This window comes from Neolamprologus multifasciatus, chromosome 7, assembly GCF_963576455.1.
Source record: "Neolamprologus multifasciatus chromosome 7, fNeoMul1.2, whole genome shotgun sequence".
NCBI lineage: Eukaryota > Metazoa > Chordata > Actinopteri > Cichliformes > Cichlidae > Neolamprologus > Neolamprologus multifasciatus.
The window spans coordinates 38436872-38464597 of record NC_140445.1 but is presented as its reverse complement, the minus strand read 5'-3'; the positions used below and the strand labels follow the sequence as shown (position 1 = coordinate 38464597).

The 27726-nt window shown below is 40.3% G+C and overlaps 1 protein-coding gene and 1 pseudogene across 3 annotated transcripts; both read right to left on the bottom strand.

The window, feature by feature from the left end:
• Positions 1-1069: 1069 nt before the first annotated feature.
• LOC146514810 (uncharacterized) lies at positions 1070-9979 on the bottom strand (annotated as a pseudogene). Its single transcript, XR_014875306.1, has 10 exons — positions 9784-9979; positions 8200-8401; positions 7942-8110; positions 6738-6831; positions 6623-6658; positions 5113-5166; positions 4813-4940; positions 4325-4457; positions 3185-3255; positions 1070-2893 (listed from the first exon to the last, which is right to left on the bottom strand). The product of XR_014875306.1 is annotated as an uncharacterized LOC146514810 (transcript).
• Positions 8199-25278, bottom strand: LOC146514809 (uncharacterized). Of its 2 annotated transcripts, XR_014875305.1 has the most exons (14): positions 25019-25278; positions 24808-24914; positions 23072-23145; positions 21310-21508; positions 20599-20800; positions 20345-20513; positions 17899-17992; positions 17778-17813; positions 17622-17675; positions 17354-17481; positions 14443-14578; positions 14141-14211; positions 12001-13849; positions 8199-9982 (listed from the first exon to the last, which is right to left on the bottom strand). XR_014875305.1 is itself a non-coding variant. In XM_085168094.1 (12 exons), the coding sequence occupies exons 3-12, from the start codon at positions 21503-21505 to the stop codon at positions 13619-13621; spliced, it is 1317 nt and encodes a 438-aa protein (XP_085024220.1). In that variant the 5' UTR covers positions 21506-21508; positions 23072-23145; positions 24808-24978; the 3' UTR covers positions 13456-13618. The 2 variants fall into 2 exon arrangements, 1 of the variants encoding a protein (XP_085024220.1); XM_085168094.1 differs by lacking the exons at positions 8199-9982; positions 25019-25278 and having other exon boundaries at positions 13456-13849; positions 24808-24978.
• Positions 25279-27726: the final 2448 nt, after the last annotated feature.

Genomic DNA, 27726 nt, shown 5'->3' with positions numbered 1-27726 from the left:
AATAATATTGCACCCAGTCAGTTATCTCACTGATCTTCTCAATCTGTACACTCCTCGCTAAGCGTTAAGACCATCAGGTCAATCACTCCTGGCCCAACCTAAGTTTAGGCTGAAGACCAGGGCCCGTATCCCTAAAGATTCTGAGAATCCTCTCAGAGAGCTCCTAATTTAACCTAAAAATTCCTTGCCAGGAGTTTTAGCTTAGAAGTGATTCCAGAACATTTTCAGTGAACTCTGAGCAAGGAATGGATGGAAAATCCTATCTTAGTGAGGAGGTGTGGTTGACCCCGTTGCTAGGTATGAGTCATCATTTCAAATGCCGTGATTGGTTGATCCTACAAGTTTGATGGAAATGAGCTTTTGGTGATAATGAGCAAAGGATCTACCCTCAAATCAATAAACATAATTATACACTCTAATCTTATGCTGACTGTAATTGTAAATAATATTTCACATTCAAGAAATTCAGTGATGACTTGGGACAGACCCAAGTAGTCACTGCTGCATTGTTGCATTTTCCCGGTTGCCAAATACCTCAGGGTTGTGATTACTTTCGTCTCCGGTGTAATAGCGTTGTGGCGTCGAGTTGGTGAAGTAATTGCATCTCTAAGGAGATCCACCACAAACATGATTCCTGCACGATCCAATCTGTAGCGTCTCAATAATTCCCTGTCATCCAGTGTTTGCAGCACTTCTCTCCTGCCTCTTCTGTTGGCCATTTTGTGCAGCTACTTAGGGGAACTCCTAAGCCACTAAAAGTCCTCTTCCCTGCTCTTAGCAGATCTCGCCTTAGGAGCCCTTTTAAGCGCTAGGAATCTTGAGGAATAGCTTTTATATTAACTGGGATTGTCGTGTCACTTTTAGGGGAAATTCTAAGAAAACGTCATGACTCTGAGAATTTTCTTAGAATTTGGCCGCTAGGAGCCACTTTTTGCACAAAGATTCTTTAGGGATACGGGCCCAGAGGCGATCGTGCCTTTGCTTCAGCTGCACCTAACCTTTGGAATAGCCTCCCCACTTCTATTCGTGCCATAATCCTTTATGGCACGAATAGAAGTAAGCTTTCAAACTCAAGATTGAAAGCTTACTTATTTAACCTGGCTTTCCCAACTAGTTAATACCCTTCTTAAACTTTTAATTCATTTTATTGCCGGTTTTTAACTTCTTTGTTGATATTTTGTATTCATGAACTGACCTTCCTCATGAATTGAGGCTTGATACCTATTTTACTGAACTCTTCTGGTCTATTAGTGCCTACCTTCTGTTTGTGCTAGTGCCTGATCTGTACTTTGTTAATTGATTTATGTTGATTCTCTGTGTTATTGTGAAGCACTTTGGTGTGCCTCTGCGTTTTTAAATGTGCTATATAAATAAAACTGTATTGTATTGTATGTAGCCAGGACCTTGGTGGAAGCCTTTGAAAACAGAAAATGTCAGTATCTGATACTCTGAAAGTTAATCTGATCAGATTAAACTCACAGCAGTGTGTGCTAACTCATATGATAGTTTTTGTAATGACCACTAGATGGAGCGAGAGCTTCATCATAATTAAAGGATCCTGTGGAGACGTATGTGACATTATTGAGGCTTCTTATCAGATGTGTTTTATGCTGAAACCAGCAAGAATTAAATCATTCATCATTCTGATAAAATGTTTCCTGCATGTTCATCGGGCCAAACATATATTTACTATATTACTGGGTATTGTATTGTTTTTTAGTTTAAATGACCAAATAACATCCAATCAAAATAACAACCTTCTTTCAAGGCTAGAAGTAACATCCCCCAAACTCTCTCCAGACATGCCACCCGCCACACCTCATCAGGTGCAGATAATTAGCAATTATACCTCGACAACACCCAGACACTCTTACACTGTCAGTACAAGGCAAGTAGGGATTACAGAGGGTGTAACACCTCATCACTGTATTATATCATTTACATTGTTGACCCTGTTTTTACCTCTGAGCATGACATTAAGCTCTCATTAGCACAATCCCATTTTAGATCAGCGTTTAGCATATACACTTTAGGATTACAGAATTTAAGATGAGATTTTCCTAAAAATGATATAGGTAGGCAGCTCATTCTAATTGTTATATGTTCCATACAGTGTGTATGATTTTCTGACTTGCCCCCGAAATTACAACTATTCTCTAAGTATTAACTTTATTTCCAGCCTTAATCATGCATCATCATTCATGTTTTTAAACATTCTTTTTTTATTCTAATAGAAAAACTGTTTCACTTGTTCCCTCACATAATTTCAAACCTTTAATAACCAGGAATTTAAAAAGTATTTATAAAGAACTTGTTAAAAAAGGAGGTTGGAGACCAGATGATTAAAGTGGGGTCTGCAAACACAAAGAATGACACAAAGGAACCATGACATAAACTATAACAATAATGTAAATAACTTAATAAAGGTATGTTACTTTAATAAAATGTGAATTCTGTTGGTTATTTTTGTGTTTTTGTCTCTTAGAAAGATGACAGAGTGAAACAAGAAACAAAATCAGAGTGAGACATTGAAATAAAGTTCACCAATTGTTGAATCAACCATGGACATCAAAACTATGGTGTATTCACCTGACTGGACACTGAACCATCACAAGCATCGGCTGCTGTAAAAGCACATTAACAAAGATCACAGCAGCTGACATTAAGGGTTTGTTGTGGGCTGCATCAGGCTGAGTCCCTGCACAGCGAGGCACAGAACCTCCAGCAGAACCTCTGGGGGCAGCTCGGGCCGGTCCCAGCCGTCACTCAACTCTTTCAGCTTCTGATCGTTCAAACAGATGAACTCGGCCGCCCAGCGGAGCTCCCCTCCCTCCTGCAGGGGGACGGGCAGGGACTCTGGGAGTTTGGCCCGACCGTCGTTCAGTCCATCCACCTGGAGAAGCAGAGAGGGAGCTGTTCTCAGATCAGATTCAAACATGAGGAAGACTCCGCCCACAGGCTGCTGATAGTGGGCGGAGCTGCTGCTGTGTGCTTTTACATGTGTGGGATTTTCTGTTTAGTTTTAGTTTATTCTTCTTCATTATAAAAACATGATAGACGATGGTTTAAGGTGTCAGATTACACATGTTCAGTGTGCTGAGTCTGTAGGATAAGGTGTGATGAGGCTGGCAGCTGTTGAGAGGAGCATGTAGATGAATGCAGATGAATGATTTAATGGACCCACCAGCTGGTTGAGGACTCTCAGAGTGTCTGGACTGCAGCGGGTCAGAAGTGGCGGCACTTCGTCTGGCAGAGCTGCTCAAACATGAAGAAGAAAGACAAAGTTTGATGACGATGTGACGAGCTGAAACACTTTGCTTCAGATGTGTCAATAAAACTGTGAGCTGAGCTCTCACACACTCCCAAATAACACCTGAGCACCTTTATCTCAGCCCCACCACCTCCAGCTCACATACCACACCTCCTGTGGAGGATCTACATGTTACTGGATGGGATAAATGTCTCAGAGCGGGTCATCTGACTGGGTTCAGTGACCAGGTACCTAAAGCTGCTCACCCTCTCCACTTCAAGTCTCCTAGCTTGAAGTTTATCCGGGGCTTCAAGCTAGGGGACTTGAAGTGGAGAGGGTGAGCAGCTTTAGGTACCTGGGCGTCTACATCAGTGAGGACCTCACCTGGACACTGAACACCACACAGCTGGTCAAGAAGGCCCAGCAATGGCTGTATTTCCTAAGGAGGCTGAGGAAATTTGGTATGTCAGCCAAGATCCTCAGCAGGTTCTACAGCTGCGTTATGGATAGCACACTGACCAGCTGCATCTCCGCATGGCAGCACTACTGCTATGGACCACAAACACCTGCTGACAGTGATAACAACTGCAGAGAATATCATTAGGACTCCGCTGCCCTCTCTGCAGAGTATCTACCATCGCAGAGTCTAAAGGAGAGCTGCCTCCATCCTCAAAGACCGCCCACACACCCAACACAGACTGTTCACACTTTTGCCCTCGAGACGAAGGTTTAGAAGTGTGAAATCCAGAACATCCCAATTCAACAACTCCTTCTTCCCCACTGCTATCAGACTCTTGAGCAGCTGACCTTTTTCAACAGTAATATTATTTTTTGCACATCAGGTCATCTTTCATATTAAGCTCATAGCTCTTTTGCACACACATTTATTTCACTCTTAAATTTTGTCTTCATTTATTTATTTATACTATTTGTATTTTATCTGTTCTATTTATATTTGTATATACTAACTGGGCATCTGTGTGTGGACAGCAAAGAAAGAATTTCATTGCACAGAGAAATGCTTTTCTTTGTACAGATGACAATAAACACTTTGAATCTTTGAATCTGACTTACTGTGCAGAGTGCTGACCAACATATGAACAGCATTCTGCTCACTTGTGGATATGTTTGAGACATCGAGAAGTTCCATGAAGGAAGAGACAGCCTCAGACTCACACTCAAACACTCCATTACTGCAATGATCCAGCTGAGAGGAGCAGAGGATTATGATTATTATTAATATTATTGTTAATAGTCGTGTTCTGGAGCATACATGTGTGGAAAGCAAGAGCTGGGGGTGGGCTACAGAGCAGCTTCCAGATGGGAGGAAAGTGACACACAGCTTGGCAGCGTGGTGTACCTGAACTAAAGCTGTGCTTGATTTAAGATCACAAATACAATCAGCAGGTCTGTTCTTTGTTTAGATAAACAAATAAAAAATAAGACAGGCCTGCTGTCCATCTGCCTGTAAGAGAGAGAAGTTTCCACCATTGCATTAACTGATAAAGACGTCAGTGAGAGATGAAACCTGATGAGGAGCTTTTTGTAAATATTCTCCTTACTGTTTTATCCAGCAGCGAGAGATTGTCTCCATCCTCTACGAGCTTGCTGAGTGTTTGCAGCAGATCACAACGGGTCGACTCAGGAAGATCTGCCAGCAGCTGCAGTAGAGCTTCCTTCATCTCTAGTTCTGCAGCAAACAAAGAAACAGCAGCAACTAGCTGACCACACTGTCAGTACATGAAAACAGAGTTTGTGCTGGAACCAGCAGTTTGTTAAACAGCAGGTCTTAAATCTCTAAAGATAACAAACTGATTATTTCAGAACTGTGAAGAGCTCAGCAGATTTAAACACACACTTGCCTTCTTTTACTTTTTTCACAGTTGGATTGCTTACGTCGTCACCAAGGAGCCAATCTGGAAACAGATCTCAAAATGATTATTACCAGAAAATCTGAAAGTCTTTACTCTTACAAAACTGAACCACAGACAAACACACATTTTACAATAAAAGTCTGGACAGACCGACTCTTTGTTTATTCTTAGTTTTTTTTTCTTACTGATATTCAACTGATAACTACACTTTATTGCCAAAAGTCACTTGTCTGACATGACACGCATGTGACATCCCATTGTTAATCCATCAGGTTTATTATGATGTTGACTCACCCTTTACAGATAAAAAAGCTCTCAACTCTTCTACTCTTCTAAGCCTTTCAACAGGTTTAAAAGTGTTTATGGGAATTTTTGCCCATTCTTCCAGAAGCACATTTGTGAAGTCAGACACTGGTTTTCAATAAGAACGTCTGACACACAGACTCTGCTCTAATTCTTCCAAAATGTTTTCTATCGTGTTGACGTCAGAACTCTGTGCAGGCCAGTCAAGTTCTTCCATACCGGACTAACTGATCCATGTCTTTATGGACCTACTGTGCGCATTTATGTTGGAACGGGAGGGGGCTGTCCCCAAACTATTTCTACAAAGTTGGTAGTAGGAAGTTTTCCAAGATGTCTTGTTATGTTGACACATTAACATTTCCTTTCACTGGAACTAAGGTGCCAGGCCCTGCTGCTGAAAAACAGCCGAATACCATAATACTCGCTCCATCAAACTTTATACTAAGCACAATGCATCCAGAGAAGTTCTTGACAGTATTTTTAATTTCTTCTTCTTCAATAACAGCATTCAAGCAATTTTTCCACACTAGCTACCTCCTGCTGGAACGCCAAAAAAGACCTCTAGGTAACATTCAAAAAGACACTGAAAGACAGTCAGTTGGTTTTCAACATTAAAATGTTTGCTGGTTATTTCCTGCAAATTGTATCTGCAGAAAGTAAAACTCTGAAGGTAGAGACTCCGTGTAGAGAGCACTCTCTCGTGGGATAATGATACGTGAGCACCTTTGTGTCTGTCTGTGAAGTTTTTTGGCTATTCATAATTATTTTTGGTGTGGAACCTAAAAAAAACAACCCAAAAAAACAAAGCTCATAGTCCAATGAGGATGACACTAAGCATAGGTTTAATCGTGGTTGGTTGAAATGTTGAAATGTTCACCTGAACAGGAAAAGGAGGGATTTATGACAAAGAGAGAAACAGCATAAGGACTTCTTCTTTTTTTTTTTACTGATGTAAGCATTTCGATCTGGAAAGTGTCTGATTTTAACTCTGATGCTGAATAAATAAACTCTGAATAAACTCAGCAGTCTAAAGTGAAAGCTCGATGCTCCTTCGTCTTTGGTTTACAGTTTGATACAGATGTTTTTCTCTTAGTAACATTGAGCCTGTGAGTGCGACTGTGAATACAAATATGACATCAAAAAGTTTTTTTCAAATTTGCAAAAGAAGAAAAGTTCAGACCACCCAGTGACCTACCGAGTAAACTACGAGTCCATGGCTCACATGAGATCTCTAAATGAGAGAAAAAGAGAAAGACTACTCAGTGACACCGACACACACAGACACATTAAACACAGTGTTGTGCTCTTACTCAGTTCCTCATTCTCTATCTTTATCTCCACCAGGCTATAAGCAAAGATTGATTTTGCTGGCACAGTGAAGCTTGTCTCCGCCTTACCGCTCCCCTGAAGAAATACAATATTATTATTATTATTTAGACCAATAATACATCTGTACAATCACAACGAGAGGGAGACTCTTTACTATGACTTTGAGAGTTCTGGAGCTGCTGACGGCAACAGATCCACAGCAGGCAACCCCACACAAACCACAGATATACTTAGAGAACTGGAGTTGTAGTAAGTAACAACTATTTTGACTATTTGCAAATGATTTCTCCTTCTGCTCAGTGTTTATTGGCGGTCGACAAACAACGTATTGGTGCATTACCCCCATCAAGTTGTATCGAGTGTGCACCAAAATGTCACTTAAAGATTAGATCCGATCATACAAATTCATTTAGCAAAGACAACTAAACATTGCCTGATAACTGTTACTTCTAGAAATATTTCTCAGTAAATAAATCAACTCTAGTTTCAGTTTAATTCTGTTTAGGTTTTGAATCAGTGGTCTCATTTTAAAATAGTTTCTATATGTTCAGTGTTCCCACATGGTCACTTTAACAGTAGAAAGTTGTATTTATCGCTCTTTGTCACTCATGCCTATGTCACTCTTTTACTGCACTGTTTACTACCTGCACTGTTCTCACATGCCACCAAACCTGCAGGTTAAAGCTTGTTTAATGTCCAGTCACAGTGAGCTGTGTCTTCTTACAATCAGCTCCACCAGAAATTATCTGGAGTTCAGACCTGCAGTGCCACCCAGGATAAATAACACCTCCAGCCACGGTTTAAGTTCAGTGCCAGGCTTTAAGCCTCGTTTAGTCTGCATTTCTTCACTGAGCCTGAAGGAAGCATGGGGTGACAGAATAAGTGTCCAACCCTCTTTACACACGAGACATGGATAAAGGCTTCAAACACTATGTCTGTAAATAAACCAAAAACATTGGCATATTATGCACTGATTATAACAGTCAGAGAAGTCTGCTGTTCGTGGTTGTTGGATTTCAAATAAACTACCTTAGTGCCCCACCTAGCAGGTTTGTCTCCTTACAGTGGCTCTGAAATGACTCCTACAAGGTCTTGGTTTGCCCTAAAACAGTCTATGGGTTCCTGTATGTGAAGATCAGAAACAGATACTCTTGTCCCTGCAGACCGCTGAATTCACTCACTCACCTTTGCAAAGACACTCAGCATCTTTACATAAGAAGTGAAAATGGAGCCATCAGTCGAAGACTTTCTAATAATTTTGACAGGGCTGGAGTTGTAAACTATTTGAGAGACAAACATCAGTTTATCCTTCTCTTTCAGTCCCAGCAGGTCCAAGGTATCCTTGTGTATTTTCCTGGATTTAAAAGGATCCAACACAGAGGAAAAATTGGCTTTTATTTTGAAAATACACAAATAAATAAATAAGCAAAGAGACAAACGTACCTGCCCTAGAATCTGCTCACCACAGTTTTAACATTGGTCTTCTTTGTCATCATGTTAACGGGCTGAACCAGTCCATCCACAGAACTAGTGCTGGCATTAATATAAGCTTCACCCACATTCCTGCATTCTCCACCTATACCTCCACTCCCACTCTTCTCTGTAGTGATCTTAAAGTCATCTACCAAGACTTCCTCGGTGTAATCTGGCAGGAGAATGGAGCATCATTTTTTATACTCGGTTTCATTTTTTTCTGTTTCATACGAGGTCAGCATGCTGTCATGCAGGTCAGCTCAGTGAGGGTGAACTGTTTAGGAGACACAGGTTCATGAGTGGCAGGGTTAGTGGGCTTAGAAACCTTTTATTCAAGGCTTTACAGCGCTGGGTCTTTTTTTACTGTGCATAATCAAGATCTGGAAATGTGTGTTTTCACTTTACATTCTGAGGGGCTGTGGCTTCGGCTTCTTTTGGCCAATTTGCATGATTGACGTCTCTTTTGAATTGTTTCAGCCAAATGAATCACAGTAATGTGGCATTGTTCATGTCAGTTCCACCAATTAGAAATTACAAGGTGAAAAATACACATCACCCTAAATTACGACACTTGCCCTGTAACAATCAAATGTCTGTAACTGGGCAGAAAATGGTGATTTTTAACGGAAACGGCTCTGAGGCATTGTGGAAGATGGAGTAAGGAAGGAAACATTCTGTAATGCCAAATGGATGTTTACACATTGGAAACAACGAGCACGGTAAGCCCATTTTTCATGTTATTGATTGTCGATTATCAAAAATATTATGATCTTCTTTTGTGGCTGGTTGTCTTCATGGTCAACCCTGATTATAAGAAATATTAGCATAGTATATTTTTTTCAGATGTGTACATTAAATCCTGTTTCAAATTGATTTAAACTTTCTTCAGAATTGCAGATGCAGCATTTTTCCTCATGATGGCGCCGGTAAGTCTCTGGAAACTCCAACAAGCCACAAGAAGTAAATGTTTTAAAATGTGAGTAATAATGAGAAACCCTAAAGCAGAACTGAAACTCCGTCTGATAAATTAAATCTTTCATTAAAGGTTGCTTGGACTGAAATGTTTTTTTGATGGTTGAAAAATAAATAACTGTAACGTTTTCCAGATGGAGATCTGCAGGATGAAACCATAAACAAAATCAAAAATATTATGATCTTCTTTTGTGGCTGGTTTGGTGAATTTTTGTCACATTGTGATGAAACTTGCAAACCGTCCTATCTTTGTGAATATGAACTACAAGTATACTTTGATGGGTAAAGTTAAGTGGTAAACAATCCTACTTAAATTTATGCTGGAATTATTGTGTGATAGCCAAAATGTGCATAAATTATGTATGATGGGATGGTATGCCGGAACAACGGGACTTTTATTACCAAGTCCATGTTACAGACGATTAAACGGGAACTTTCCCCTCTTGCTCCCAGTACCAGGGGCAATGGGTCTTAGGAGGGTAAATTTTAAACTGTCTCCTAAACAGCTCACCAGGTGAACCTGTTGACCTTCCTTCATAGAACCATGGTTACTCAGTAACGCCTTGTTTCTTGATAACATGCCTGGAGAGAAGTTTTCTTCCTCGGTGAGCTCGGGCAGGCTGCAGTGTATCACTCTGTACTTCTGTACTGGCCAAAAAATTCCCTCAGTGACTTTGACCAGAGTCAGCAGATCCATTTTACAGTTTAAGTTATCATTAGAGATGAGGTCTGTTCCTCCCAGCGTCTGGACAAATGCTTTGGCTTCAGCAGCAAACATCTTCTGTGGAAACAAGAATAACATTTCTGTACGTCAGCACAAAAGATTTCCACTTTTTTTTTCTACTTTTATGGCACAGGAAGATCTTGAGGAAAGTAGTTTCTAGTTATTTTGCAGGTTTAGATGCATCAGTCAAAGCAGATGACTCAGTTAAAATATAATCAACAAATACGAATTAACAGGGAAACTGAGATTAAAACACTCAACGGGTGTCTGTATGTTTGGTGCAGATTTTCATACCAGGTGCCCTCCCTGATGCATTGCTACGAATTATATGTCATGACAAATGCACAAGCAAAAAGATAATACGAGCAAATAATTACATTTCGCTGTCGCAATTAAATTTTGCTACAGTTTCACGCTCTCTGCATTTGGAGAGAAATCCTGCTCGCACGACTAAATTTACTTTTGACAGTTTGGAGGCAGAACCTAAGGGAGGACGGGGTCACTTTGATGGACACCAGATTACTCAGCTCACTGTGGGTTCAGGCTCCACTGTAATATTTTATCCAGATAATGTTTTGGGTCCTCTGAACAGACAGACTGTGGAGTGGACTGGAGAGCAGGATGTGACAGGCTATCATTGGTAAGTAGCTCATTGGTCTGAACTAGTGTCTGATAAACAGCTGTTGCATCATGCTTTGGAAATCTAAAGGCTCCTATTTACTACATTACACACAGTGATTGTAGCTGCTGTGTGATAGGTGTGCTAAGTTGTAATGCTTTGTGGTTATATCTGTAGTTACCTAAATCCTTTACTTATATAAAAGTACTAATACTATATTTATGTACATTCTGTAAAAGTACATTTTACTCAAGTAAAAGTACAAATATTATTCATGAAAATAATTCAATTATATATCATTGTTGAGTAGTTAAAGTGTACAACACAGCTGGAGCTAATTCACTGAAGCTAAACCACACAACAATTTATTAGCTGATTTATATTTTATATTAATCTTATTCTGATTAGACTTCATAATGAAATATTTGCATGAATAAATACAGTAAAATAAATAAAAACTCAGTATGAAAGCATCTGTGCTACACATCAGTCTTGAGGATTTTGCGACTTTTTGAAAGTAAGTTTGCCAGGTTAATACCTCCTCAAAAGTCCTCCTCAAAGTCAGGTGAGAGTTTAATGCAGCGCTGCCTGAACACAACCAACACTCAAAAGTCTCTGAATCTTTCTGAGGTTATAACAAAAAGATGATGTCATAACAACCCATAGTTTTGTCATTCAGAGCGAATTTGCTCACACAGAGCTGATCACCTGCACGTCTTTACTTCTGAACCACTCAGCTTCTTCAAGATGCTCCTTTTACCCCGATCATCTCACAAGTTAAAGTCATCAGCATGCAGATTTTCCACCACCTTGTTTTAGCCCACAGTGGTATCACTGTCAGAGGCAATGAGTCTGGGAATAAATGTATTTGTGTTTGTTTTTTTAATATGGCTTTACATGTATTGACTCCTGCAGTAAAAAAAAAATCAGTAATGATCTCATTGATGGCATTGCTGGAAGCTAAATGACATCTGCTTGCTTTTCCTTAGTGTTCCTGCATGTGTATGTTAATACAGGGGTGCACAAACTGCTCTAAACAGAATCTTCATCACTTCTCATCTGAGCAGAAATAAGATATTTTTCACATTTGATGCTCTCTTTGTGGAATTATCCAGTAACATGTTATAAAGGTTATGTCATTAACTTTGTTAGTAATACGAGTGAATATGATGACAAGAATTGAGATACTGAGATTTTATAAATAATAAAATCTGCTCCAACTTCATCACCTGCAGAATCAATGTTATGCAGAGCTGATGCATGTAAAACCAAATATGATGTTCAATACACTCAAATATGCTTGACTGTTTGATTACTGTTTAAATGCGTGCATACATACAGATGTATCTGATATAATTTTGAACTGTTCATCAGGCTGTAAGCATGTAAAACTTTTTCAGGCATGTGTCCTGACAGCAAAGTTAACGTGAAACATGAATCTTAAAGAGTTTCTTACCTCCGGCAGATTTTCACACCAGAACTGTCTCAGTTCAGACAATGAATCACTGCACAGTCACATGTGTCAGAGTCAGGTCAATGCAGAGTGCAACAGCTGGAGGTCCGACAAAGCCGCAGGAAGCTTCTTCTAAAAAGAAAATTTAGTTTAAACCCTGCGTTTAACAGATTTAAAACCAGAGAGGAAAACAAAACAAAGCCTGTGTTTGAGTCTCTCAGCTGAAAATATGCTGCAGTGTCTGTGAAGAGCAGCAGGGCGTGTGCTGAAGACGGTAAACACGCTGCAACAGAAAAATCTGTTGGCTCATTTTACAGCGAGAAAAACTTCACAGAAAACCTGTAGGAACCTGTGAGAGCGCTTTTTTTAAACTCACACTTTATAAACAATAGATTCTTCAGTAAAACTGTCACTGACTGCTGATTACTCATCTGGTAATCTCTGTCCAAACATTGAAGGACATGACTGTGCATGCAGCAGCCTGTAAGTTCTGCTGAACTGTGACACAGCAACACAATGTTTTTGTTTTGTTTCTTGGGAAAAATGAAACAAAAAATGTATTTAAGTTGGGCAAATCTACATGCTGTGCTCTCACTTCCTTATATACTGAAGTTTTACTTCAAAATCACTTCAGGAAAATCCTGAGGTGTACGGTGAAAATGAGACTCCCACTCATCAATTTTAACAGCAGCGTTTTAATTTTGGCTAACATGAGCTCCACAGAGAGTGATCTGAACCTGTTGTGTCGACCTTACAGCAGCGCTGAGCCTCCTGTTACATGTTACATGTCTTCATGGTCAACCCTGATTATAAGAAATATTAGCATAGTATATTTTTTTCAGATGTGTACATTAAATCCTGTTTCAAATTGATTTAAACTTTCTTCAGAATTGCAGATGCAGCATTTTTCCTCATGATGGCGCCGGTAAGTCTCTGGAAACTCCAACAAGCCACAAGAAGTAAATGTTTTAAAATGTGAGTAATAATGAGAAACCCTAAAGCAGAACTGAAACTCCGTCTGATAAATTAAATCTTTCATTAAAGGTTGCTTGGACTGAAATGTTTTTTTGATGGTTGAAAAATAAATAACTGTAACGTTTTCCAGATGGAGATCTGCAGGATGAAACCATAAACACAGAAAGTCCTCTTAAAAAGGGCAAAAGGTTCAGCCCAGACTCTGACCCTACAGTTTCTATCGCCTGTTAGTGAGGACTGTCTCTGGAGCAGAGGGCACAATGTTTAGCCTCCTTCTCTGCATGCTGTCACTTCTTTTTCTTGTCTCTCAAGTACCAAATCTTATATATGATATTTCAAGAGATTAGTTCAATATCAATATTGTAAAATTAACTAACAGTAAACAAGCATGGAAACAGGGTCAGGGGGACAGAGGAGGAAACAGGACAGAACATAAAGGAGTGCAGCAAAAACTAATAAAATATTAAAACCATGAGCCGAACATAAAAGTATAAAGTTTTATTTATTTAAAAAATATATATTTTTTATTAGATTATTCTTTTTATTTTTGATCTTTGACAGATGAAAGAGGAAACAATGGCAGAAACGTTCAAAGATGCAGAACGCTGCTGTGAAAACAGGTTAACAAAGATCACAGCAGCTGACATTAAGGGTTTGTTGTGGGCTGCATCAGGCTGAGTCCCTGCACAGCGAGGCACAGAACCTCCAGCAGAACCTCTGGGGGCAGCTCGGGCCGGTCCCAGCCGTCACTCAACTCTTTCAGCTTCTGATCGTTCAAACAGATGAACTCGGCCGCCCAGCGGAGCTCCCCTTCCTCCTGCAGGGGGACGGGCAGGGACTCTGGGAGTTTGGCCCGACCGTCGTTCAGTCCATCCACCTGGAGAAGCAGAGAGGGAGCTGTTCTCAGATCAGATTCAAACATGAGGAAGACTCCGCCCACAGGCTGCTGATAGTGGGCGGAGCTGCTGCTGTGTGCTTTTACATGTGTGGGATTTTCTGTTTAGTTTTAGTTTATTCTTCTTCATTATAAAAACATGATAGACGATGGTTTAAGGTGTCAGGTTACACATGTTCAGTGTGCTGAGTCTGTAGGATAAGGTGTGATGAGGCTGGCAGCTGTTGAGAGGAGCATGTAGATGAATGTAGACAAATGAGTGAATGGACCCACCAGCTGGTTGAGGACTCTCAGAGTGTCTGGACTGCAGCGGGTCAGAAGTGGCGGCACTTCGTCTGGCAGAGCTGCTCAAACATGAAGAAGAAAGACAAAGTTTGATGACGATGTGACGAGCTGAAACACTTTGCTTCAGATGTGTCAATAAAACTGTGAGCTGAGCTCCAACACACTCCCAAATCACACCTGAGCACCTTTATCTCAGCCCCACCACCTCCAGCTCACATACCACACCTCCTGTGGAGGATCTACATGTTACTGGATGGGATAAATGTCTCAGAGCATGTCAGCTGACTTACTGTCCAACGAGCTGACCAACAGGTGAATGGCATCCTTCATAGCAGTGGAGATGTTTGAGATATCAAGAAGGTCCATGAAGGAGGAGACAGCCTGAGACAAAGTGCCTTCAAATGCTCCATTACTGCAGTGATCCAACTGAGAGAAGCAGAGGATTATTAGTAGTATCAGAGCAGGGTGGTGTTTAGTCATGGAGAACATAAAACTACAGTTATGTCCATAAATGTTTGGACAGAGACAACTTTCTTCTAATTTTGGTTCTGTACATTACCGCAATGAATTTTAAATGAAAGAACTTAGATGCAGTTGAAGTTCAGACTTTCAGCTTTAAGTCAGTGGGTTGAACAAAAAGATGCATAAAAATGTGAGGAACTAAACCCTTTTTAACTCAATCCCTCCATTTCAGAGACTCAAAAGTAATTGGCCAAATTAAATAACTGGAAATAAAATGTTCATTTCTAATACTCTAATGCTGACAAATCTTTGCTGGCAATGACAGCCTGAGGTCCTGAACTCATGGACATGCTGGGTTTCCTCCTTTTTGATGCTCTGCCAGGCCTCTACTGCTGCGGCATCCAATTTCTGTTTGTCTGTGGGCCTTTCTGTCTGAAGTTTAGTCTTCAACAAGTAAAATGCTCAGCTGGCTTAAGATATGGTGGCTGACCGGGCCATTCAAGAATATTCCACTTGTTTGCTTGAATAAACTCCTGGGTTGCTTTGGGTGTAGGTTTTGGTTAATTGTCAATCTGTATTATTAAAAACCACCCATTTAATTTGACTGTATTTAGCTGGATTTGAACAGACAGTATGTCTCTGACCTCAGAATTAATTCAGCTTCTTCTGTCCTGTGTCACATCATCATTAAACACTAGTGTCCCAGTGCCTACGGCAGCTATGCATACCCAAACCATCACACTGCCTCCATAGTGTATTACAGATGTTGTGGCATGCTTTGGATCATGAGCTGTTCCACGCCTTCTGCATGCGTTTTTCTTGCCATCATTCTGGTTAAACTTGGTTTCATTTGTCCAAAGAATATTTTTCCAGGACTGTGTTTGTTTGGTTTTTTTGAGCCTTTCTATTCTTGAGTCTTATGAGTGGCTTGGACCTTGCAGTGAACCATTTGCATTTACTTTCATTCAGTCTTCTCTTTATGGTAGACGGTGTTGTTCAGTTGGTTGGATGTTGTGAGGTCATGACCTCACAGCGCACTGCCCAGTTTCAGTCATTGTGCAAATGTACTGTTTATAAGATTGGGGGAACCTGCAGCCAGCTGAGAGCGAAGAAGTCACTTGGATAAGTGACAAAATGTTTCTTCCACTGAAAACACTATGTCCAGGTGAACAGAATCCCCTTTTTGGGATTGCCTTACCTGGATGATTGAGAATGCATCAAGACATGAAATGAAGGGGTTTCTCTTCCCCATGGAAATGATTCTGTGATCATCCACCACCGTTGTCTTCTGTGGACCTCCAGGTCCAGGTTGTGCTGAGTTCACGAGTGCTTTCTATCTTTCTCAGGATGTACCAAACTGTAGTTTTTGCCACTCCTGATATTGTAGCAATTGTTTTTTTTCGTCTGTTTTTTCAGCTTAAGGATGGCTTGTTGCACCTGCATAAAGAGCCGCACCTTGTTTGTTCGCAGCAAAATCGTCAAAATGCAAGCACCACACCTCAAATGATCTCGAGGCCTTTTCTCTGCTTAACTGACAATGACATAACAAAGGAATTGCCCACATCTGCCCATCAAGTAGCCTTTGAGTCAGCTGTCCAATTACTTTTGTAATGTGTATACCCTCAAATGAAAGCTGAGAGTCTACATTTATGTCTGTTATATAACTATAATTGTAACATGTTTCAGTTAATGGGTAAAAAAAAAAAAAAAAAAAACTTGTGCCAGTGTCCAAATATATGGACCTAACTGTACCTGCGGTCTGTAACAGCCCCAAGCCTGTTGTCAGTATTGGTTGTTGGGCCTGTGCATACATGATTTAGGTTGATAAAGATATACCAGCAGCATCCATGGTTCCGATAAGTTTACTAGCAGAGAAATATCAGTAAAGATCTTTTAGAAATATAATTAAGCAGCAATAACTTTAAGCGATCCTTTTAATCAGTTTCTCACATTGAAGTGGAGCAATTTTGCTTCACTCTTCTTAGTGCACTGAGGTTTGTGAGGATTTATTTATGCACAGGATTCTTAAGATCCTGCCACTCTTACAGTTTTCAGAAATGTGCTGATGTGCTCTGATCATTGACCTAGTTTTGATCTAAGCTTTAGCTGTGGGACAGATGGCCTCACATTTGAATCTTGAATACTCTGGTTTATGGAGGAGTTTATAGTTTACTCTGTTCGGCTGCTTAGACATCTCAGCTGTGTTCTTGGAGTCTTGGAGTTTGTTCAGAAACAACTTTGCAAACCTAAGCTGAGCGTTTCTGTTGTTTTTAGAAAGAAGAGGCTTTCTTCAGGCAACCCTTCTGCACAAACCCCACATGTTCATTCTTTTTCTAATTTTGCTGTCATGAACTTAATCATTTAACATAAGGCCTGTAGAGTCTGAGATGTAGCTCTTGGGTTTGTTGCAGTTTATCTGAGGTTACATGGTCTGACCTGGGATGTCCACTGGTGGGGTAACTGTGGCACTGTGTTAACACACCTGAATGCACCAGATCAGCAAACTGCCAAAACCTTTGCTTTTATACAGGCACTATCCTTTGCTGATAATCCGCTAGACTGGTGCTTGTTTATTCTTGTGGAACCTTCATTCTCACGTGACTGCCTGTTTAACCATCTCTTCACTTTTTGTTCCTTGCAGTAACTGATGAAGCATCAGTTGAAGAATTAAGATCAGTGGGAGATGAAACTTCATGATGAGCACAAAGAAGCTTCAGATGTTGTAAATATTCTTCTTACTGTTTGCTCCAGCAGAGAGAGATCATCCCCATCCTCAGCAAGCTCGCTGAGCTTCTTCAGTAGATCACGACGGGTCAACTCAGGAAGATCTGCCAGCGGCTGCAGAAAAGCATCCTTCATCTTTAGTTCTGCGGCAAACACAGAAATAGCAGAACTTATACGATCACACTCAATAAATTAAAGCAGAGTTTGTGCTGTAGGTCCCAAACTCCAAAAACTTCACTCTGATTAATTCAGAACAGGGAAAAGCTCAAACTGTCAGACACACCTTCTTTAATCTGTTGTAGCGTCGCACTCTTTATTTCATCGCCAAAGAGTCCATCTGAAAACAGACCTCAAGATTATTAAAAGTGAGAAAGACTTCATGTTGATGTGAACATTAAGACAAACATGGCATCAACTTCAGCCACACGCAGCAACATACCGAGGCCACCTCGAGTCCAGGGTTCACACGAGATCTCTAAATGAGAGCAAAGGACAGAAATTATACTCAGTAACACACACACACACAAACACATGCAATCAACACAGTGTTGTGCTCTTACTCAGCTTCTCATCCTCTATCTTTATCTCCACCAGGCCGTAAGCAAAGGTGGATTTTACTGGAACAGTGAAGCTTGTCTTCTCTTTTCTGTGGCCCTAAAACATTTATTTTTTGTTAAATTACACATAACTGCACAATCAATACACAAGCATAGAAGAAACACTATCATTGTTCTCCATTTGCCACACAATTTAGATGATCTTCAGTCTATTTCCAAGAGTTTTGGAGACCTTTGGTCTGAAGTTGCTGAGGTGAAGGGATCGGGTTTACAACAGACAGTTTGAATTCTTCCAAACATTTTAAAGAGCTGCTGCACCGTGAACACCCAAATTCTAAAGCTGCTGCCCTCTTGTTGTTGGAACTCACAGCAGCCTTTGACGTGGTCGACCATGATATCCTGCTATCACAGCTGGAATCATATGATGGCCTAATAGGGTTTGCTCTTCAGTAGTTTTGGTCCTTATCTGGAAGGACTTTTTATGTCAACATGGGCCATCACGGCTCCTCTTAATTATGGTGCACCTCAAAGCTCGATTTTGGGTCCTGCCTTGTTTGCACTGCATATGTTGCCACTGGGATCTGTTTTCTCACAGTACAACCTTTCTTCACTTTCTTTTTTCACTACTTTGGAGATGACTTTGAGATCTATCTGCCTTTAAAAGCAGGGACAGACCCACTTCAGTTATTATTATGTTGGCTTGATGGTGTTAAACAGTGGATGTCTTTAATTTTTAATTATTTTTTTTATTAAATGAAAACAAAACAGAAGCTGTCATTTTTGGTAACTTCATTAAGCACATTGACAGCAGTCTAGGCCCCTTATCTTCCTATTGTAAGACAATGGTTAAAAACCTCGGTGTGTACCTTGATGGTTGCTTTAAACTGTAGGCAGGTGAGTGCAGTAGTCCAATCCAGCTTTTTTCATTTAAGACAGCTAGCCAAGGTTAAGCCGTACCTTCCAGCTAATGTCTTTGAACGTGTTATTCATCTCTTCGTTACTTACAGATTGGACTACTGCAATTCTTTGTACTTTGGTTTGGACCAGGCCTCTCTTTATCGTCTCCAGTTGGTCTGAAATGCAGCTGCTCGTCTGCTAAATGGCACTAAACAGAAGAAGCATATTATCCTGGGTTTGGCCTCTCTACATTGGCTCCCTTTTCCTTACAGGATCCAATTTAAAATGTTACTTTTTGTTTTTAAATCATTTAACGGCCAAGCGCCTTCTTACCTATTTGACCACCTTTATATTTATGCTCCAAAAAGAACCACGAGGTCCAAACTAACCTTAACTATTTCACAGACTAAACTTAACTATCGTGGACACAGAGGCTTCTGTGTGGCAGGTCCCAAACTCTGGAATTGCCTTCCTCTTAATATTAGATCTGCACAAACACTCAAAGACACACACTTAAGTCTGGCTTTTAACACACTCTGACCTAAACATTTTTGGTTTTAACAGCCTTAGTTGTTGCTGTTGTTTTCGTTTTTTAATTGCTTTTCTATATTTTACTGCATCACTGCATTTTATTTATTTTAGTGGCATTTTACATTGTTAAGCACTTTGTGCAGCATGGACTGTTTGGAAATGTGCAATATAAATAAACTTGACCTTGACCTTAAATGTTACACACAGCTCCATCAGATGATGTCTACAATGGTTCTGGCTGCAGAGCATCTGTTTATGTGCCACTCTCTGGTAAATAATCACGCCACTCTAATAAAATGACCTGGCTACACCATGGGTCAAGCCTGGTTTACAGTGCTGGGTATTCTGCCTGCTTGTTAGCATTGCAGTGTAGGAAACAGGAAACCATGGAAACCATGGAAACCATGCAAACCATGCTCTGTGGCAAATGCTGTTTTCTAGATAGTAATTTGAGAATTATGCTCTTAATAGTTGATGAATTTTTACACAATACTTATTTTTATGACTTTAACCAGTCTGCTACTCAGGAGTTTATTTTGGGGGGGTTATACAGGAACTTGTTTCTTCCTCAAATGTGGCCTTGAAATAGGCCTGCCAGGGACGTTTATGTCCACAAATAGCCTTTGAGTTCCTGAAGTGGAACAAAGTGAGTGGAGTCCTGCAGAAGTGGATTGGATTCCCAGAGTTCTGATGTCCGCAGAATCAGTTTTGATTAAACAATGAGGCAGAAGTTACCAACAGTCTAAATCTGCCGAAGAACTGTGGCAAATTCTCCAAAATGCTGAAGAACCAACCATTCACGTAACTTACAAACAGAGGAACTGAATACGTAAAGAATTCCTGATTCGAATTCATTAACTCGATCACTTTAATCACTACAGACGAATCCTGCTGCACCTGCACTCTGGACAGTTTGTTCTTCACAAACAAGTAATCAATTCATTACCAATACAGCTCAAACATGAGTTACTGAAAACAAAGCTGAGCCCAGAATGTCTTCATCCTTTGGAGATTCACTCACCTTTGCAAACAGACTCAGTATCTTTATGCAGGAGGCTAACAAGGACCCATCCCTCGTGCACTTTCTAATAAGTGTGACAGGACAGGAGTTGTAAATTGTCTGGTGAACAAAAGCCAGTTTATCCTTCGTTTTCAGTGCCAGCAGGTTCACTTTGTCTGTTTTTATGGTCCTGGAAACAGGAAGCAGCAGCAGAGAGTAAAAGGATTAGCGCATGTTTGGAAAACAGCGATCGCTGAGCAGAGACAGAGCCCTACCCGTCACTGAGCACGCTCCTCAGGGCTTTAAGGTCGACTTTCTTCGACATCATGTTGACGGGCTGAACTAGTCCATCCATGCTGTCAGCGCCTGCATTCACTTCAGCTTCATACACACCAACGTCTTTTCCACCTAACCCTCCTCTCCCGCTCGTCTTTGTTGAAGTCATGAAATTACTCACAAAGGGCTCATCTGTGCACTCTGGAGGGAGAAAGGAGCATCACTTACACATGATACAGTCGTTCTATATATTATGAGGTCAATGTACCACAACACACAGGTCAGCTTAATGAGGGGGAGTTATTTAGGAGACAGAGGCACACCCACCGCCACCTCTGGTATAACTGGAGCATATAAGTAAAGACACACACTCCCAGCTGATTCTCCTTTCTGTGGATTAAGGAATGTATTAGTTCACTGTGACACTGGTGAGCCTGTTTGCCTTGCAGGTCACAACCCATCATCCTCTGTCTTACTTTATCACCCTTCCTCTCTCTCTAGCAAAAGTATGGATGATGAGGGGCAGAGATGTAGGCCCTAGCACCAATAGCTGGCCCATCTGAATAAGATAGATTCTGTGAATTAAGGTCAGCATGTGAACTACAGTATTATATCATCATCACCAGGCTAATGGGACTCAGTCAGAAAAAAAGGTGTATTTATATTGTGTGACACAAAATATGTGTGTGTTTATGCATCTGAATACACACCTGGGCTGAAGTCTTCCACCTCCATGAGCTCGGGCAGACTGAGTTGCATTATCTTGTACTTTTGCACTGGCCAGAATTTTCCTCTGCTGACTTTGACCAGAGTCAGCAGATCTACTTTCTTGATTAGGCTCTCATTATAGATGAGCTCTTTATCTCCCACCGTTTCAATCAGTTTTTTGGCCTCAGCTGCAAACATCTTCTGTGGAGACAATAAAGCAAGCACAGCTGTTTTCAGTTCACTGCATGAATTTCTTAATGGTTAATTTGCAGATTTATCCAAATGCTGCAAAAATGATAAACTTTTCCTGCGTCCAGGAAAAGATAGGACGCTGTCTAAGATGCAAATCTAAAAGAATGCAGCCATTTGCAAATCCTTATAACCCAATATTTAATATAAAAGAGTAAAAATAAAGCTATGTTTCTCTGATCGTTACCAAAACATTACAGTATGGAGCCACTCAAAATGCTAAAAGTTCAACATATTAAACGCTGAAACTGAGAAATGTTGTGTCTGTGAAAGGTATCTGATTACAGCACGTCACTCAAAACCATCTGAAAAACAGCCACAATTTATAACCATTTAAATATTTCTATTTGTGTCTCTCAAACCTTTAGTGTTCCCGTTCTCTATGACAGTTATTCTAAAATGTTCCAATTCTTTTGACCATTTTATACAAATAGGAGTTAACCTCCAGTGAACTTTTTTCATCAGCACTGTGGAACTAAGTATTTTCCTAATTGCCTATTTTATTTATCCACAGTTCACTGAAAACATCAGAATGTTGTGATAGGAAGTTGAAATTATAATCAAATCTAAGTAAATTTATTAACAGGTTCAGTAAGCAAGCTCATTAATCCTGTTTTATACTCTTTACATTGACTCCCAGAAGAGATACCAAGCACTCCACGGCCAGGCTTCAGCCTTATTGAACACTCTGCTGCTCACAGACTCGTCGTACCAGATGAAAGCTGGAGGAGAACGCAGCCTTTCAGTCTGTGGCTCCAAGACTGAAACATTTTTGTTTAGTCAGGTTTTTCTGATGTTCACTCTATTCTGCGGCTCAACTTGTTTTTCTATAATATATTATTTTACTCTATTTTGTTGTACAGTGCTTTTTCTGTATGTTCTAAAAAGACTTTACTTTCTTAAAAATAGAAATGTATGGTGCTGCATCGACTCCTACAAACACTGAACCCTCTCATTCTCTTCAGCAATGACCTCATGGTGGTGTGATCTGAAGGTTTTCTGTAGTTATTACTAAATTATTTAAATTCTAAATAATTTCTCATCTTACTCAGATATGTACAGTCTGCTCTGAGCAGAGACATTGTCACTTAATGTGCACATACAAGTGTTTCCTGTGCAGACGTCACACAGCGCTGAAATATCTTCATTATCTCATGTTTAATCTATGGTGAGATATCCGCATTTTTACAGACACAGAGATTATAATCAGCTGAACTACTTTTTAACAAAATACAAGTGTCTCAAATGATGTGTTCACTGATCACACAGCAATCAGGAAACCCATTAGCGCTACAGATATAAACAAGCTTAAGCTCAACAGGGATGCACACGCTGATCCTTCAGTAATAAACACACAAAAGCCTCAAGCGCTGTTTCACCTGCGCTGCAGGATTACGACTGTAGCTTACAGTGGTGGGAGCAGACGCCACTAAAACACCTTGTTGTTTTGGTGTCACTCTGCTGCCTAAAATAACACGAGGTAAGCTGAAACACAGAGCTAGGAAACAGTCTTACCGTGCTTGTCCTCACTGCTGATTAAGCTGTTGTTTCGCTTTCTCTGCAGCTACAGGAGTATCAGGGTCCTCGACCTACAGGAAATGAGTAGTGTGGTGTTTTTAACCTCAGTGCCTGCAGAGTTCAACAGCTGAAAGTTACACTTTTCAAAAAGAGCTACCCTCAAAGGCTATACATTTATTATTAATGACACCTTATTGCACTGATCATATAAAAAGCCATGCTAATAAATCATATAAAAGCCTTGCTATAATCTGCCTGCAGTGGTTCTTTTATCTGTGGCTCTTATCAGGATAAGAGAAAACAGAAGTTGTCAACTGAATTCGCCTGCCTGTTGTTTATTAACTGCTGATAATCAGCTGCATATCAAAGAAGTGCACGAGTCTTTTAGAAGGAGGACGCATGGCCTTCACTCAGTGGGTTCTTAAAAAAAGGCTGGGTGTGGAAAATTAGTCACAAAGTTCACAGTTTGGGTGTTCGTGTGAAAAAGGGAACCTGAGTGGTTATATGAAAAAAAAAGTTTCTAAATAAACTTTAAAAACAGGAAGTAAAAAAAACACCAACATAATAGGAAATGCTTGAACACCATTAAACAGTCACTCAGTAACATCCTCTGACTGCACGCTTAACTGCTTATTTCAGAAATGTGGTTTGGGATGTGGCGTCTGATTTCATCATGGATTCTTTGATTAATGAGCTTCCGACTCTTGTTAATGGAGCCGCTCACTAGTACGATGAAGAAAATAATACATTTCAAAGGCCAATTATTAGTATTGTCACTGAATTATTGCATGGTAAATATTTCTGATGATGGACTCATATTGTTTGTCAGCAAACAAATAAGCAACTTAAAACTTTTCTTTGAGGCAAAAAAATAAAGCAAACAAGAAGCTGAGAGCGCAAACCTCCAGCGGGCAGCATTCACCCTTTAGGGAAACAGTATTCATTTGTTCTCTCTTGTCTTTTTAAACAGACTCTATCAGCGCCTGAATGTAACAAACACAGTTACTGTCTGACTGTCGACACCAGGTTACATCAGGATAAACCACATAACATTAACAACATTACACACAAATATTGTGTAGGTGTAGATGATGGATGATAGGTACTGATTAATAAATAACTGTACATAAATAACTGGAGCTTACTACATAATATTACACTACAGTATATTTCTACCTAAGCAGGAAGCTCATACTGTTTCTGCTTTCTTTAAACATATATCACATTTAACACATTTTCGAGAAACTTGAAAGAAAGGCGCATGTGCAATGTAAAAGTGAGGTCAGAGGTCAAATGACATGTGACATGATGTTTTAAATGTCTATATAATAACAACACACAGCACACTTGTAAGAATCATAGCCTCTAAGTTCAACAGCTTTTTGTCCACTTTTGTGGGGGAAAAAAGCAAATTTTAATCAGAATTTATTAAAATCTCATCGTGTTACAGACAGAATGACGGCACACCCACAAACACTACCAAAAAAAAAAAAACGTGCCCAACGTTTAGTCTCTATCAAACATTCATCAAATTAAATTAAATGATTTTAATTGGTGTCAGAATTGTGTAGAGTCACTGTGTTATTTTCATTTTTTTAACACCTGCACACATCTAAGTATGAAAAGTAGTCTACAGGTAACGGAAGATGTCAGCAGGTCTGAATACGATGCTGCGCCAGGCTGACTGAAAGGAAACATGATGGTGAAAATGAATCAATAAAAGAAAAACATACCAGAAGGCAGGCAACGTCCGAGCTTCAGCTAAACTTGAAGCAAACACAGAAAGAATCGGGCAGACACGTCAGGAGCTGCCATCACACTGGACAGCGTTATCATCCATCTGAGACAGAAAGAAGCAGTTATGCAAGTCAAGAGGAGGGAGGGAACTCTGAGCCACAGACGTTTGAGTGTTAGCAACACAGTGTTAAAGTTAGACCCGCTTACCTCAGCTCAGCTCTCCTCTCCCATCTTTACATCCCATCACAAGCTGATACATTCGCTGTGGATGAAGGTGCAGCGTCATTAGCAGATCAAGGATTTTAACCCAGAGTGAGTCTTTATTGTGTTAGGAGACTTTAACAGAGTCAGAATGAAGAAACTTTTTCCAAAATACTATCAGCTATCAGCAGATTTTCCTTTTTCCTTCCTTCAAACAGGACGTTACAAAGTCCTCCCCTGTAAGCTGCCAGCTCATGGACTGAGCCGTAAACAGGAAAAAGTGACTCATGTTATTATCAACGATCACATCCAGCCAGCCCTCCGGCTGCTCTGCTTGTTACCAGGGCTGGACTGGGACAAAAAATTGGCCCGGGCACTTTGACTAGAGACCGGCCCTCCAGGTATTATAGGAAAAGCCATAAAGCCTTTGAATGAAAACAGACGCTGTTGTTACAGTGATGTACACTGTCTTGTTGGTATATGTATGATTTCTATACATTTTACGTCAGATAAAAACTTTGGTTGTAATCTTCAGATAATTATTTAATAAAAGCTAGACATTTTAAATGAGAATAAGAACGTATTTCTTTGTGCCCCCCTTTCCCTGTTAATGCCCTACCTGGCCCCCTGGCACAACTTTGCTAGACCCGCCCCTGCACAGTTACCAGCTGTCAGCTACTTAGAAAAGGATCCTGGTGTTATTTGTCTCTCAGAAACAGTTCATAACTTCCCTTCAACTCATTCATGTCACCTAAAAGGTAAACCTGTTTCTCCATCACCTGTTCAGCTCTGATGATTCAGTAAGGACATCTCCTGGTTTCATCTGCATGTTTCCCTCTCACCACATATCCAAACTGATATCATGACCAGCAGCTTTTACAGCTGTGGCTCCAGCAAACATCTGCTGATACTTGAAATTAATATTAAATAAATTCTAACAACAGCTGATCAAGCTTAAACATGCAGCTGTTGTTTAACGTGACATCCTGATCAGCTGATCAGCTGATCATTGATCAGTTTCATGATCATGTTCATTGAAGCAGAAACCGTAGAGGGAGGGGAAAGAATGAGCGAAGAAGAAGCAGCTGACAGCGTAAAGACAGAATAACACCAGCTTTGTGTCTTTTTCTATTCTAGCTGAAGTTCGGGACAAACTGTGCTCCTTTTCAGCTCAATACATAACACATAATATTTTCTCTGAATGCAGGACGACCGTCTTTTTCCGGGACGGTTGGCAACTCTACTAATCTTATGAATAAAATAAACTTCACTATCAGTAACATCATAGCACCGACCCAGCTGTAGAAACTCCGTCATGCTAGCTAGCAAGCAGTACCCGTTATTGTAACTGACTGTAAAACGTCAGCATAACGAAAACAAACTCTACCTAAACTTGGTTTATATCTGACTCAGATAGACTGCAGGTCATAACTTCTTACCTGAAGTTCAGTTCACCTGACACTCGGACCGGTGTGTAAAAATAACTCAGTTGTTTGGTGGTGGCTATGGCGGAGCTTCCTCGGATTCAGGACCAAAAATGTTGTTGCACTACTCTTGCGCATATTACGGTATGGGTGAAGCTCGGCTTAGAAACGCAGTCTTTTGTGTCCTGACACTATTTTACTTCACAATCCACTCCCAGTTTTGGTTCATCTCCACTTTTCCCCCTGTGATCCACAGCCCAAATTACTGTATGATTCAGAGAAAATTAACAATAAAATGTACCCAATATACTCTACTGTACTTTTAATATCCTCATCTTTGAGCTCAGATTACAGGAAAACAGTAAGAGGTGACGCAGATATTTCACTGGATTCTGAATCTAGGCCATCTCCACTCTTCACCCTGTGATCCACAGCCAAAATTACTATACGGATTTCCAGAAAATTGATAGTAAAATCTTCCCATTTTGCTTTACTGTACTCTATATATTCTCATCTTTGAGCTCAGATTACAGGAAAACTGTAAGAGGTGACACAGATATTTCACTGGATTCTGACTCTGGGTGACCCCCACTCTGCACCCTGTGATCCACAGCCAATATTACTGTATGGTTTTTGAGAAAATTGATAGTAAACTTTGCACAATTTACTGTACTGTACTCTATATATTCTCATCTTTGACCTTAGATTACAGGAAAACTGTAAGAGGATATTTTCACTGGATTCTGAATCTAGGCCATCTCCACTCTGCACCCTGTGATACTTCTTGCAGGCCTTTCAGACTGATCTGGTAAGAGCATTTGGTAATCGGGCCTACAACAGGCCTGTCATGTTCATGTGTGATGGATCCCTGGTACTCCTCCGATCCATTTCCATGACATTCTGCAGAACAAGTCTAGAGGATCTGCTGCAGAAGTACTATGTCTTACTGAGTGGCCAGCATTCAGCACAGCAATTCAACATTCCCATTCTTCATCGATGTTTGAGCCATGTCATGAAAAATGCCAAGGACCTTTGTAAAAAAAACATTTATATCAATAATTAAAAAAGAATACAAGATTTGTAATGTAAAGGTCCTACTAACAGTAATTTCATTCATTCATTTTCCCAGCATTCCAGAGAACTACAGGCTTGGAATGCATGTGTTTGGGCTCCTTGCATGCTGTGATAACTTAAAAGACATGGATGATGTTGTCCATAGTGCAGCAATAGTGTTTTGCAGTCCTGGTAGTGGAAGGAACGTAACAAAACACTACAACAACTTGAAAATCC

Coding starts and splice junctions, on each gene's coding strand:
- LOC146514809 (XM_085168094.1), bottom strand. CDS start 21,505: ATGTTTGCAGCTGAGGCCAAAAAACTGATTGAAACGGTGGGAGATAAA. Junction 17,993..20,344: donor TACTGAGTCTGTTTGCAAAG/GTGAGTGAATCT, acceptor TAAATGTTTTAG/GGCCACAGAAAAGAGAAGAC. Junction 17,482..17,621: donor GCTACAACAGATTAAAGAAG/GTGTGTCTGACA, acceptor TGTTTGCCGCAG/AACTAAAGATGAAGGATGCT.